At 36.7% G+C, this 12,729-nt stretch overlaps 1 protein-coding gene across 2 annotated transcripts in view; it reads right to left on the bottom strand.

The window, feature by feature from the left end:
* LOC102230195 (retinal-specific ATP-binding cassette transporter-like) overlaps positions 1–12,729 on the bottom strand; it is a 46,397-nt gene that overhangs the window by 1,080 nt on the left and 32,588 nt on the right. For both annotated transcript variants that reach the window (XM_014469837.2, XM_023336011.1), the window contains 19 exons: positions 12,461–12,559; positions 11,919–12,200; positions 11,769–11,801; positions 11,578–11,683; positions 11,424–11,498; positions 11,171–11,340; positions 10,676–10,853; positions 10,350–10,465; positions 9,080–9,227; positions 7,133–7,256; positions 6,095–6,224; positions 5,772–5,892; positions 4,674–4,736; positions 3,917–4,023; positions 3,359–3,500; positions 3,004–3,138; positions 2,585–2,688; positions 1,404–1,496; positions 980–1,229 (listed from right to left, as the gene is read on the bottom strand). In XM_014469837.2, coding sequence (XP_014325323.2) covers positions 980–1,229; positions 1,404–1,496; positions 2,585–2,688; positions 3,004–3,138; positions 3,359–3,500; positions 3,917–4,023; positions 4,674–4,736; positions 5,772–5,892; positions 6,095–6,224; positions 7,133–7,256; positions 9,080–9,227; positions 10,350–10,465; positions 10,676–10,853; positions 11,171–11,340; positions 11,424–11,498; positions 11,578–11,683; positions 11,769–11,801; positions 11,919–12,200; positions 12,461–12,559 — 2,476 coding nt within the window. The remainder of the gene's footprint in view (positions 1–979; positions 1,230–1,403; positions 1,497–2,584; positions 2,689–3,003; positions 3,139–3,358; positions 3,501–3,916; positions 4,024–4,673; positions 4,737–5,771; positions 5,893–6,094; positions 6,225–7,132; positions 7,257–9,079; positions 9,228–10,349; positions 10,466–10,675; positions 10,854–11,170; positions 11,341–11,423; positions 11,499–11,577; positions 11,684–11,768; positions 11,802–11,918; positions 12,201–12,460; positions 12,560–12,729) is intronic.

Below are 12,729 nucleotides of genomic sequence, written 5' to 3' on the forward strand. Positions count from 1 at the left end.
AAAAAAAAAAAAATCAACTGTTCAAATCCGGCAATGAAATCAACAGGCATATGCAACGTCCTGAATCAAACATTTTGGACAAACTATAGTAACAAGTTAAAAAAAATATGTCATGTGCGTCTTTGAGAACAGGTTTACACCATGATTTGGGTGGAAATAAAGCTTTGGTTTATATGGAGGAACTCTGGTTTCAAAGGAACTGTGGTACCGAAGACAAAAAAAAATGCCCTCTTTAATGGATTTCAAAGTTTACAGGCACAATTTGAAAAGAATTTCAAATAAAAGCCAGTTTGGAAAATTAGGTTCATTGTTGTAGCCATAAGTGGCTAAGTCCTGGCAGGCTTTCTTTTTGGCATTTTGGCATTTGTAAACTAGTATGAATGTACAACATGGTGGTGTGAATACTGTAAGTGATCTGTTTTTCTTAAAAAAGCTAATGTTATCCAATTTCCATACTACACATTAGTAGAAAATAGTTATTTTTTATTATTTGTCTTTAGATGTCTTTCTAGCTCAGTAATTTTCCTATGGGGGTTAATAGATGACCCATTTACCCTCCTTACACATAGGAGGAAAGAGGAGGTGCTCCTACAAGGCATATAAAGACACCAAGTCCTAACTAACTGTAATGTTTTGCCTGTATCCTGTAAATGGTGTTGACCTTGCAGTCTCTAAATGACTATTTTTTCTTTCTTTCTCTGTGTTTCAGTGATGCATCACAAGAATCAATTTTGAGTTTTTCTGAGTCTAAATTGTTCCTGAAAGCCAGAATTGAAAGTGATCAAGTGAACTAGTAGTTTTCCCAACACAATTTTGAATTAGGTTCATGAGAACATTCTATAAATGGGTATTCAATGTTCAGTTACGTTTTGTTAGCAAGCCTCTGACAGCAGCTCTTATGAATTTTTGACACATTGCAATCTTTTTCTTTTAAAAAGGTGTAATTGTTTTCGTTTTGATTGTCACATCTCAGTGTTACCTGGTCCAGTGTTGTCTGGGAAACAGAGTAGTCTTCGATGCTGAGCCTGTCTTTATTGGCCACCACCAGCTGGAAAATCCTCGCCAGGGAGGATGAGGCAATTTCATACTGCAGCGTGTTGTAGTGTTTCTCCCGCTGAACACAGCCGGGGAAGGAGCTCTCCATAAAGCTCTCCACAGGCTCCAGGTCTGGAGACAAGCCTGCTTTAGCTGCCTTGATTTTCATTGTCACAACGTAGCCGTCGCCAAATCTGGGTACAAGGAAGCAAGGCACAGAAACATTGCATACTGCTTTCTTTCTCTGAACATTAATGTTTCTGTCATCTATAACGTGATGGTAATGATAAAAAATATTAATGCTAGCTCAGACTTACAGTCACAGATTGGAACCACAGTTATTGGTTAGGTAAGAAACAAACTCTTACTTGTATTTGAGGTGCTGGATGGTACCAAGACACTTGAAGGTCCCGTTGACCATGATGGCCAGTCGGGTGCATAGAGCTTCACACTCCTCCATGCTGGTGGAAAACAACAGCAATCCATCTTTATTCATGTCTGTGACCTATATCGCCTTGTAACTTTAATACTTCTTATTAGCGTTTTGTGAAACACAAAGTAGTGAGTTTATGTGAAGAGGAAGGAATGGATGAAAATCTTTAGTAAACATTGTTTTTTAAGTCATACCACAAAATCTCAATTGGATTTATGTTTGCACTTTGACTGGGCCATTGTAGCAGATGAATAATGCTTTGTTCTAAACCATTTCCATTGCTGACTGCTTGGATTTGTTGTTCTGCTGAAAAGTGCAAATTGGGTCTCTTGGCTGCTACTCTGAATAATGATGTCTTTTTCCAGCCTGTCAGTTTAGATAAACAGCTTGATCTTGGTAGGTTTGTGGTTCAAAATGATATTGTTTTATAGCTAAACCCAACTTCTTCCCCGCCCTTTCTGCTGCCTTGTATGATCTCTAAAATGCTGTTTGTTCATTTGTATTCTCTAACTAAAATGTATTTATAGATGCATTTCGATAAATTAAATGATTACTGACAAGTTCATATATTTCTGTAACTCTATTCATTATGTGAAACATAATATACAGTAATTACATCAACAGATGTTTTCAAATCTCGCTTTCTGTTAATTGCTATCATTTTCAGCTTACAAGTAATGAAAACACAACATTTAGTTGCTTAGAAAATGAGATTAAATCAGACCAATAAAAGAAAACATTTTAATGAAGAAATGTGGACCTAATGTAAAGTTTGTTTCAATACAGGCTTTAAGGTGGTTATTTTGAAAGGTAACAAGGATCAAAGGAACAAATCTTAAATTTTACGGAAATGTGCATATATATTGAAGATAAATGACTCACAAATGGATTGAGTTTCCTACTTAGGTGAGTTTTGGAGCCAACAAGTTGCACTCGAAAAAATATGGGGATTTTTATGGGACTTTTGTTTTTGTCAAAATGTTAATTCTATGAAGAACTTTCCTTCCACAAACAATAATATCTGAGTGTTTTTTAAATGCTTTTGGATTTTGTGTGTGGTTAGCTGCTGACACATATTTGTGGACCAAGAATTGAATTCATCACAAGGTTTCGAACCTGTGTGACGTTAGCACCACAGCCCTGCCGTCCTGAATCACACTCATGATAGCGTTCCACAGAAAGCGCCGAGAGTGCGGATCCATCCCAGTCGTTGGCTCATCCTAACAAAAAAACAAATAAAAGGAAAACAGCTATAGAACAAGCAGCAAACTTGTCTCTCTGAGCAAATAGCGGCACACTAACAGAGACCAAGTCCTTATCTCTATCAGCATATGGCAAAAAATCACAGATTTATGCCAGTTTGAACTGAACTGCATAGTTTTCGTGCCAACATATAAAACATTCCAGGCCAAGCCTGACTGAACCCATATGGCTTACCATCTGGATCCATAGACTATTTCATTGATAAATTCCTGCATAAAATCTAAAAAACACAAACAAAGGGCTCTGTAGCTTGTCGTCATTGGCTCCCCTACCAGCAGGACCAGTGCAGGGCAGCCAATCATTGCAATAGCTGTGGACAGTTTACGCTTGTTGCCTCCGCTGTAAGTTCCTGCTCTGCAGCCAGCGTATTCTGTCAGGCCCAACTTCTGGATGCCCCACTCTGCCACCTGCAGAAGAAACAGAATCTAAGTTCAGAGGCCACTTCAATGCATCACTGACTGATTCCTTCATAAAAGAATATGTCAAAAAAAAATTTAAAAACAGATGAAAAAAATAGGGATAGAGTAAACAAAACGTGAAGAGAATATAGAGGTCTTTGTCATATGTGTAGCAGAGTAGAACATCCTAAGGTGCTTCAATATGTAAAGCAGCTGCAGTCCCACTTACTCTGGGGATCTCTGACTCGGGCACCCCTCTGAGTCGGGCGTAAAGGTAGAGATGCTCCCTGCCGGTAAGAAGCTCATCAATGGCATCAAACTGGGGGCAGTAGCCCATGTTCTGGTGCACGTCTAGTATCTCTGTCAGGATGCTGCCAATATAAACACAATATGTTACTTGAGACACTGCAGGAGCTCAAATAATATGAAACATTTTTAGATGGCATTAGCTGTATGAAGACATGATGCTAATTTCTACATTTAGAAATTTGTCAAAACAAGATTAGATTCGGGGTGTTGAAAATCTAAATCTCTCTCCACGTTCACTTGTGTTTAGAGACGAGGGTTAGTTTCATTATCAGATAGTGTTATCTCACAGATTATGTCAGACAGTGTCCAAACAGTCTGATTCTCAGAGCTGTTTTAGGACTCATCCAGCTGGAACTACATGCAGGATGAGCCAGGAGCAACAACTTTTGTCATAACTCTGTACTCTGTCTTAAAAAGAGTTTTTGTTTTAAGCTGGGACAGGAATGTCTTTATTATTCAATAAATGAGCTCCACCTACCTGTAACCAGCCACAGTAGCCTCTCCAGAGCTGGCATCAGTGTCACCTGTCAACATTTTGAAAGTTGTTGTCTTCCCAGCTCCATTAACTCCCAGAAGGCCGAAACACTAACAACAACAAAAGGACGCCATTAAAACCAGAAGCACAGAAAACTGTAGCAATATCATAAAGAATGAATATCATCAAGAAGCTCAAATTTTTTTCTCTTTTATGATTTCACTCACTAATCAACCAATAATCAAAGGGATTTAGCAAGTACAAACATATTTTGTAATCCTAATGCACCACAGGAAAGGTTTGAAATAATTTCATTTCATGACGTGCGTTTAAAATTTCTTTCTGTTATAAAGCAGTTGTTCTTTTCCACTGTGACCAGCAATCCCCTCAGATCAGGGGATTGCTGTAAAGTCAACGAATCAATGCAATTTGCTGTCACTGGTTAGATGCAAAATATGTTTCCAATCAGCTTGGCACTGTATTCTAAATAGGATTAAACAGAACATTAATCTGTCCGATTGATTTGACTATATACTTATATATGATTAATCATTAACCGTCGTCATAGACAAACTGAATTGAATGTCTTTTTATATTGTGTAGAAATATCTATTTTAACTGTTTTCATGAAAACAAAATTAATTTAAAGTTCTGAATTTTAACTATTAGTCTTTATGTATTCACAGACAAACAGACACAACTTGTGGCAAAAAGAAAAGATAGAAATAAATCTCAGCATGGATGAACTCGGTGACTTCACCTCGCCTGCAGGGACTCCCACACAAATCCGGTCCACAGCTGCCCTCTTTCTGCCCACATACGTCTGTGCAGAGAAATGATAATATCTCACTTAATTGGAGCAGTACCAAAGCAAATTTAGTGACCATAAATATATTTTAAAAAGCACTAAATTGGAGAATCATGTGCAGTGTTCTGACTTGTGAATTTTATCATTTTGTATATTTTGGTCTGGTAAATTAAGATAAAAAAATTTTGTTTGATGGAGTGACATGCAGTTTGTGGACAAAGGAGTTAAGAACAATTTTATGTAATTCTCATGATCTTTCATTAGTATCCACTTTATGTTCTTCCTTTTTATATATACTATGTAAAAAAAAAACAACATAGAGTTTAAACAACTTGAGTGGTGACAATTATTTACTCTATAATTAATCTAATAAAATCTGTTATTCTGTTATAAAATAAAAAGAAAAACATGATACAGTCCAATAAGCAAAACAAATTTCAAAATTACCATTTTTTATTTTAGTTCAAACTTCATTTGTTTATTTATGTTTATTTATTTTGTGTGTGTTATATATTTAATATTGGTATGTATATGTTTTATATGCAGAGTTCACGAATGCACCAAGTATTTTATTTGACCATTTTCAAAACACTATGGAGGACCCTTCTATTTTCAAACATGGCTGCTGTAGTTAGGCATGGACAAAGTACAACAAGATCAAGTTATGGTCTCAAAACTGCTCATGTTTTTGGTCATACTGTTCCTTTAAATGAGATCTGAACTGAACTCCAGACTGTTCCTGAGCAACTAAGTGTTGTATTTAGCAGCTTTGTAGTGCTGATGGAGGCTGCAGCTATCAGGGACTATTTTTAGTTTTTGCAGCCATTGTCAGATGGTAGATTATTATATTTATCAAGATAATGTGATGCCAGAAGTAAAATATTTTTCAGTAGAGTAGTATCATAAAAATATTATTGTTTGATGACTGTTTAATTCATGTGATTTATGTGAGCGAACACCTGCTATTCAATACACTAAGTAGTAAGAATACTTTAGGGGATGGGAATGTCTTTGTAAAGATACGGAAAAGTTTGATTTAAAGACTTTTACCTTTGAGAGGTCTCTGACCTGCAGGATGTCCTTCTTGCTTCCTCCCTCATATATCCTCTCCCTTTCCTCTGCAACATCCTCATCCTCATCTTGTACTACAGTCCGTTTACCATCTGGTAACCTGAGAAATAAAGAACAAAGTCCTCTAAGGAGAAATCGACAAGACCAGAGAAATGTCTTTTCAAAAACTAGCTTGAAAAGCTAATTCAAACTAATTGTTGTATTAGCTTGAATTAGCTAATTCAAGCTATTCGGTTTTAATATATTTCCAATCAGTGTATTAAATGTTATTTGTGTGTGTTTAGTTAATTGCAAGCTCTTACCAGTGGTCCAAGAAGAACCGATACTGGATCAAAAGGTTGAGACTAAAGTACACGAAGCCTTCCACTAGCATAAAAAATATGTTTTTTCCCACAAAGTCCCACCGAAAAGGATCCATTTTGTGTTCTTCACCTGTAAGAGAAAAAAGAAAGACATACCAAAATATTTTGACTTGTGAAATGAAACACACACACAAAAAAATCTAAGCTTTACAAACAATTTAACCTTTTGTCAAGAATTCCCATTCTTTTATATTTTTTTTCCTTCTTATTTTCTCCCATTAAAACAACAAACTTGAGAGTAGCTAAATGTAATTTTTGTGGTACATCAAGACAAGGCAGTGCATAATTGTCAATTGGACAATGATAGATCAATTTCAACATCTACATCACATTAAGAAACAGTGTAAATTTGTTTTTAGTGTCTTTATTTAGATAATAATCAATTTCCAAATCCCCATAATGAGCACACAGACTTTGTAACCTCAGTGAAAATCCAGCTGTTCTGTGAGATACTTAGAGTTTTGCTGGAGCATCATAAAAACCAAGGAACAAAGCAGACAGATTAGGGGTAAAGTTGTAGAGAAGCTAGAAGCAGATACAGATCCTAAGCTTCAAACATCATACATAGCAAACAGAAAAAGTCTTGAACAACAGCAAATGTATGAAGACATGACCATCCCTCTGAACTAACAGGCAAAGTAAGACTTGCATAAAACAGAGAACAGCCACTCCAATAAATTAGGCCTTCACAGAAGAGTAAAAAAATAAATTAATTAAGCCTTGTTGAAAGAAACCACAAGAAGTAATGTTTGAAGGAGGGGAGGTGCCATATAGAGGACACAGCAAACATTTGGAAGAAAGTTATTGGGTAGGATAACCTGCAGGACAAAGGTGAAAACTACTACTGCACATCACCCCGAGAATACTGTGGTGGTGACAGAATCAAGTCATGGGGAAACTGAGTTTTAAACTTTTTAATATGTTCTTGCATATGTTTTGTCAAAACTTTTAACAAGTGCAACACCATGCAGCGCTTACCAAACCTGGCGTAGACATCAGTGACAGCCTGATTCATGGCCATGTCTATCAGTCCTCGCCCCAGGCAGAAGTGAGGAAACACCAGCAGCAATTTCTTCAGCCACTCGTTAAATGTCAGCAGAGACTGAAAACACAAGAACATGTCCCAGCAGCAACAATATGAAAATACATTTGATGGCATATAAACAGAGCTCTGTGACAAACACAAGTTAATATTTCTGTTCCATTTGTAAACTGTTGGCTAAACACAACATGATGATACCATGCTTAGGACTTGCTGTGAAATTCTATTTGTAAACAGACAAAAACAATCTCAAGTAATCCTTTGTGTTGTGTGTGCAAATTTTAAATAATGTCCTCATTTTGGGGTTTTTTTTCCTGTGTGGAAAAAAAAAGTTTTTTAATTAAGCTAATTTTTCAAGCTTGGCAAGAATGATGGCAATTTTATAATGCACAATTTTATGAATACTTTTTGAGAAATATCAACAAACATAAATATGACTCAGTCCACCTGGAGAGCATCTCTCATGACTCATCTGCGGTGAGAAAAATGCAGCACAGATGTTCAGAGGAGATGACCATCTGCTGGAGAATGGGTTATTTTTTCTATTATAGTAGATTACAATGAAAGTGCAATCTACAAACTTTACCCAGCTTTGGTTTTATCCCACTCCCCTTTTTTAAAACACATAATAAAGTAACAGGTGTTCACATATATCTTTGTCCAGAATATTTGATCATCAGACCAAATACTTATTCTGCCTCAAATGATAACAAAGTTTTCCACACTCAACCTTGAATGTTTAGGCCTCATTAAAATGTTTTCCACATTATTCACCAAAATCTACCGTTTCCTCTGTGACGCATGCTAATACAAGTTTTAATTATTCTAATTAGCATCTCCTTGTCCCCTCTTGATATTTTTTTCTTTCTAGTTTGTCAGACACTAGTCTGCCCTCAAGGCCTCATGGCAGACTTTAGTCCATATCTGCATTAATCAATTTATGTTATTTGCAACTGAGGGAATCCAGACAATCAGAAAACATGGCTTGTTTTGAGAAATAATTCGCCTCTTACAGCCGTGGGCAACAGTACGAAACAGAAATAGGAGGAAATTGCATAAATTAGTTCTTTAGCTGCAGGTCAATTTTTTTTCCATCGATGGTATGACAGATACTGATCTATAATTGTTTCCCTTATAATAGCATAATCTATTTATTATTCACAATCACATGCAAAACAGTCTCTTAATATTATTGTGTGAAATAATACACTGAAGAAATAGACCTCAACATGACAGTTTTCATTTCTGTATTTAAATAAAGCAGTAAATTGTTTTATGGGATGAGTCCCATGTGGTTTGGTAATAACTGAAAAACTCACTCAGGAATCAAATTGTTTGTGGTAGACATAATTGCCCGCAATAAATTGACACCTCTGGGTAAATATGAGAACTAGGAGTGTTAAACAATTAGAACTTGTCTTTTTAAAACTTACTTAAAAACTAACAAACACTTACATAGTTAATTGGGGTGTGACCTCATCTGAACTGTAAATGCAAAACATGCATCATTGCAGGACTAGCTGTGACACAACGTGGGTTTTTGTTCCATAGTTTACGGCTTCTTCATGTAATAATTGATTACAGTGTTAAGTTTTTGAGCTTTCAATTCTACTCTAAATTAAATTATACATTTCTTTATTGCTTTCTTCACAAATCTGCTACTTGTTACTAAGTATGCCACTTTTACTCATTAACTTTCTGTTAAAGATTTATTTCTTACAGACATCGAGTGCTTAACTTTAATGAAGATGCAGCAAATTTTGTTTTGTTGCAGTAAATCTTCCTCACTCACCTTAAAATTATTAGTATTTTAGGAATAATTCAGGTCAAACCATGAATAAGCTTTTCCTTTTGTTTTTATTTCTATTATCGCGTGTCCTTACCCGATTGTTTTCAAAGAGTTCCAGGATGAAAGTGATGGCGCTGCTGTTGATGCCAATAAACAGATTGATGCAGGATAGAGACACATAGGCAGTGCTTGGGATACTGAATACGTAGGACATGGGGTACATCATGGGTGTCACTGACCACCTGAAAGAAGGAGAGATTGAGAATTATGAAAATAGTGTGTTTAAAAGGCAAATGTCATGTTTTAGAGCCATAAAATGCTCAACAGATGTGTGACCCCTTTGTAACGACACACAGGAAAGATCAGCTACAAGGATCATCTACGCAGGAAATATGGGTAAGTTCCATTGAAGTAAACAGGCAAAGAGGGCAGATTTCTCCTCTTCAACCAAAAGAGTGTGAGAAACACTAATTTGCCACATGAAGCAATGGGAATCTTGGATTAAAGAAAAAGGAACAGCTCACACCTCAGAGGTTAGCACAAAACACAATTCATGCCATGGCAACAGTTAATAGTGTGAACAAAACACAAACAACCAGATGAAAGCCACCACCACACCTGTTGTTTGTGAGCATAACCATCTTTAAGGTAAGAAAAACTTTTTTTATGTCATATTTTTTATTTTATGTGTAATCTGTCAGTAGAATATGTTGATGTTCAAAGATCCTGTTAACTTTTGGTGTCAGACAAATAATGTTTTCTATTCCATATCAATGACTTTTCTATGCATGTGATCCTTCTGTGTCTTTAACATCCATGTTTGTTAAACTGTCTTGAATTACAGACTTTGCTTGTGACAGACCTCTTTTGAATTCCTCCATATTGGGTGTTTTTTAGATCTGTAAACTACTGCTCTCAGAAAATATTTCTCCTGACTTCCTTTTCCCTGAAAAATATATTTTGTCTAAATCTTCCCTTTATAAAGTCAATTTTGAGATAGAGACTTTAATATTACTACTTTTATCTGAGATCAACTTTGGGTAGATACATAATTTTTATCTAGTCTGCCTTTTCGGCTGCCTTGTGTTTGCAATTTTTTCCTGCCACACTGTTTACCAATTTTTTCCAATATTGTGATGGGCAACACATCTAAATACATTTGAAAAGGAAAAGAATCTGTTGAAATTAATTGTTTTTACTCTCTCAGGCGTTTAATTTTCTTTATAAATTTATAAATTCGGATGAGACAAGATGGATTTCTCCAAACTATCTGTTCCAGAAACACAATTTGCACTTTATTTCAAAAATGCTTTAAACATTTACTTTTTATTTAATAAAACTACATTTAAAAATCACCAGCTTACCCGTAAAGAAGAAGAAGAGCTATTAATGCTGGGAGGTTAGTTGGTGACGTGTAACACTTTTTATCAAATGCCATGAAAATGCCAACCACCATTGCAGTGCTGAGAAAGTAGTTCATCTGAGAGAGAAATAAAAGATGATATTATAAAGCAAAATCTGCAACAAAAAAACTGCAAATAAACAAATTAAAGATTATATAAAACTCATACTATCACAATATATTTTAAGAACTTCCTTTTAATCTGGAACTCTATAATTAAAACAATATTTATTAAAAAAACACACACTTTTGTAAGCAATTTTGTTTACAGAGCCCAATCTTACTCACCAAGTCCCAGAAGAAGTTGGCCACCCAGTACACACAAGGACTCACTCCACTGACAAACTGCAGGTGCTTGGCTTTGGTCACTCGCTCCTGAATGAGGTAGAGGACGAAGCTGGCAGGGATGAAGGACATGGCGAAAATGACACAGATCGCTACAACGGCATCCACTGAAGTGGTCAACCTGCAGGGAGAAAGGAGCCAAATAAAATCACAACTCTGGTCTGGATTGGATTTGTATTTGAATGAGATTCTGGAAAATAGCAACTGAATAAATGCAACCAGATTCTTTATCATTTTCAGTGTTGGATTATTCCAACAATGAATTCAAATTTATTCATATGAACACTTTTTACACGTTTACTAATGCTAGTAATTTTTGATCCCACAGCGTACTCAGACTGCTTTTGAGAAATTGTGATTAAAAACTAAAATCACTGTTTTAGACCTAGCATTTCTAATCCTTCAGAACAAAAACTATAAAGGTGCAGCTTTGCTCACACAGTGACTTCAGAAAGCTGCTCTTTGGTGAGATTCAGAGGGTGATTGATGGCGGTGATCCCATACTCGACAGGTTTGGCGAACGAAGGGAGGAAGGCTCGCAGAATAGCGTTATTGGCCACATTCATGAAGGCCACCATGGCGTGCCAGCCTTTGTTATTATACCACACCTGACAGAGGAGAGGCAATTCAACACATCCAAACAGAAATATTTATATGCCGAGTGCAAGCAAGCTTTCTTCATAAAACTTACCTTTACATTAAACTCGCTCTCCATGAAGTGTAAGAACGTACCGATCTCCCTCAGGGCAAGTCTGGAGTAATGACCCTGTGAACATGGAAGCTCAGAATGAGCTGACTGGATGGATTACAGTCTAATGTAGAGGTGAAAACAATGAGAGCATTACCCCCGTTATGTTGAGCATCTGTCCCAGCTGATGGAAAACTTTCTGGATATCTCTAGGATCCACATCTAGAATGGGAAGTTGACCTCCTATGGAGAGACCTCCATACCTAATGACAGAAAAGATTCAAACCTGAAAATAAAAGAGAGAAATTCCCACTTCTAGACACAGAGTGAGACTAGAAATGCAAGTACCTTTGTTCATTCACCCAGTATTTGCTCTTTAAGCTGCAAAATAATGATAAAGAACAAAAAACGTTATTAGTAAAGGTAAAAGAAGAGAGGTAAAACAACACCTTTGCATCTTTTTTTAGGATAATTATCTGCTGTTCCAATCCAACCTGCCTGGTTCTGATGAGACTGGGGTAGGTTTTCACCAGATAGTCTGAGATGTTCCGGTCGGTCAGATCCAGCATGATGTCTCCCGTGGCCTCCACCCGCTGCCGAGGGGGCAAGCCTCCCGCCCCAGCAGGACAGATGGGCATCATGGTCAGCTTCTTGCTGGTGCTGCACTGGCAGGAAGGCGACGGGTTGCGCTGGTTCCATTCAGGACTCTGTAATATGTTGTGGACCACAGGGGAGACGCTGGGTTGCTCCCAGTCTGAGGCACTGGTGTTGCACATCATCCTTGATGAAACAGAGACAGAGATGATACATAATGTACTGTGCTACATTTGTTTTTATGATTTAGAATATTTCTCATGGCATTTGGCACAGTCTCCCAGACTTATTGAAGGCAGGTTTAGAATTGTTATTTCTGCATACATTTTTAATACAAACAGAAAATTATTTGAAACTGAAATATGTATAAAAGCATAGTGTTAGAAGTGAAACAAGAAATGTTCCAGCAGGATATTTTTCATTCTGTACATTGTCTAGATACTCACTCTGACGGCTCTTTTTGCATGTATCGTGTGCCAAGGCCCGGCATGCTTAACAAGCGATCTGTGAAGTGCTTCATTCTGGGGTCAAACGGACGCTCGTTGCTAAAAACAGTGGGAAATATTAAAGAAAATAAGATAAGATTACTGTTAATGAGACTGGGACTATCCAGTGGCCTTGAATAGTACTTATACTCTTCTACTTCTTCGCATTGTCTCATTACTCAAAACTTCACAGTATTTAATTTGGATTTTTTTTTTGTCACAAAGGAACA

Source organism: Xiphophorus maculatus, chromosome 6, assembly GCF_002775205.1.
Source record: "Xiphophorus maculatus strain JP 163 A chromosome 6, X_maculatus-5.0-male, whole genome shotgun sequence".
NCBI classification, from domain to species: domain Eukaryota; kingdom Metazoa; phylum Chordata; class Actinopteri; order Cyprinodontiformes; family Poeciliidae; genus Xiphophorus; species Xiphophorus maculatus.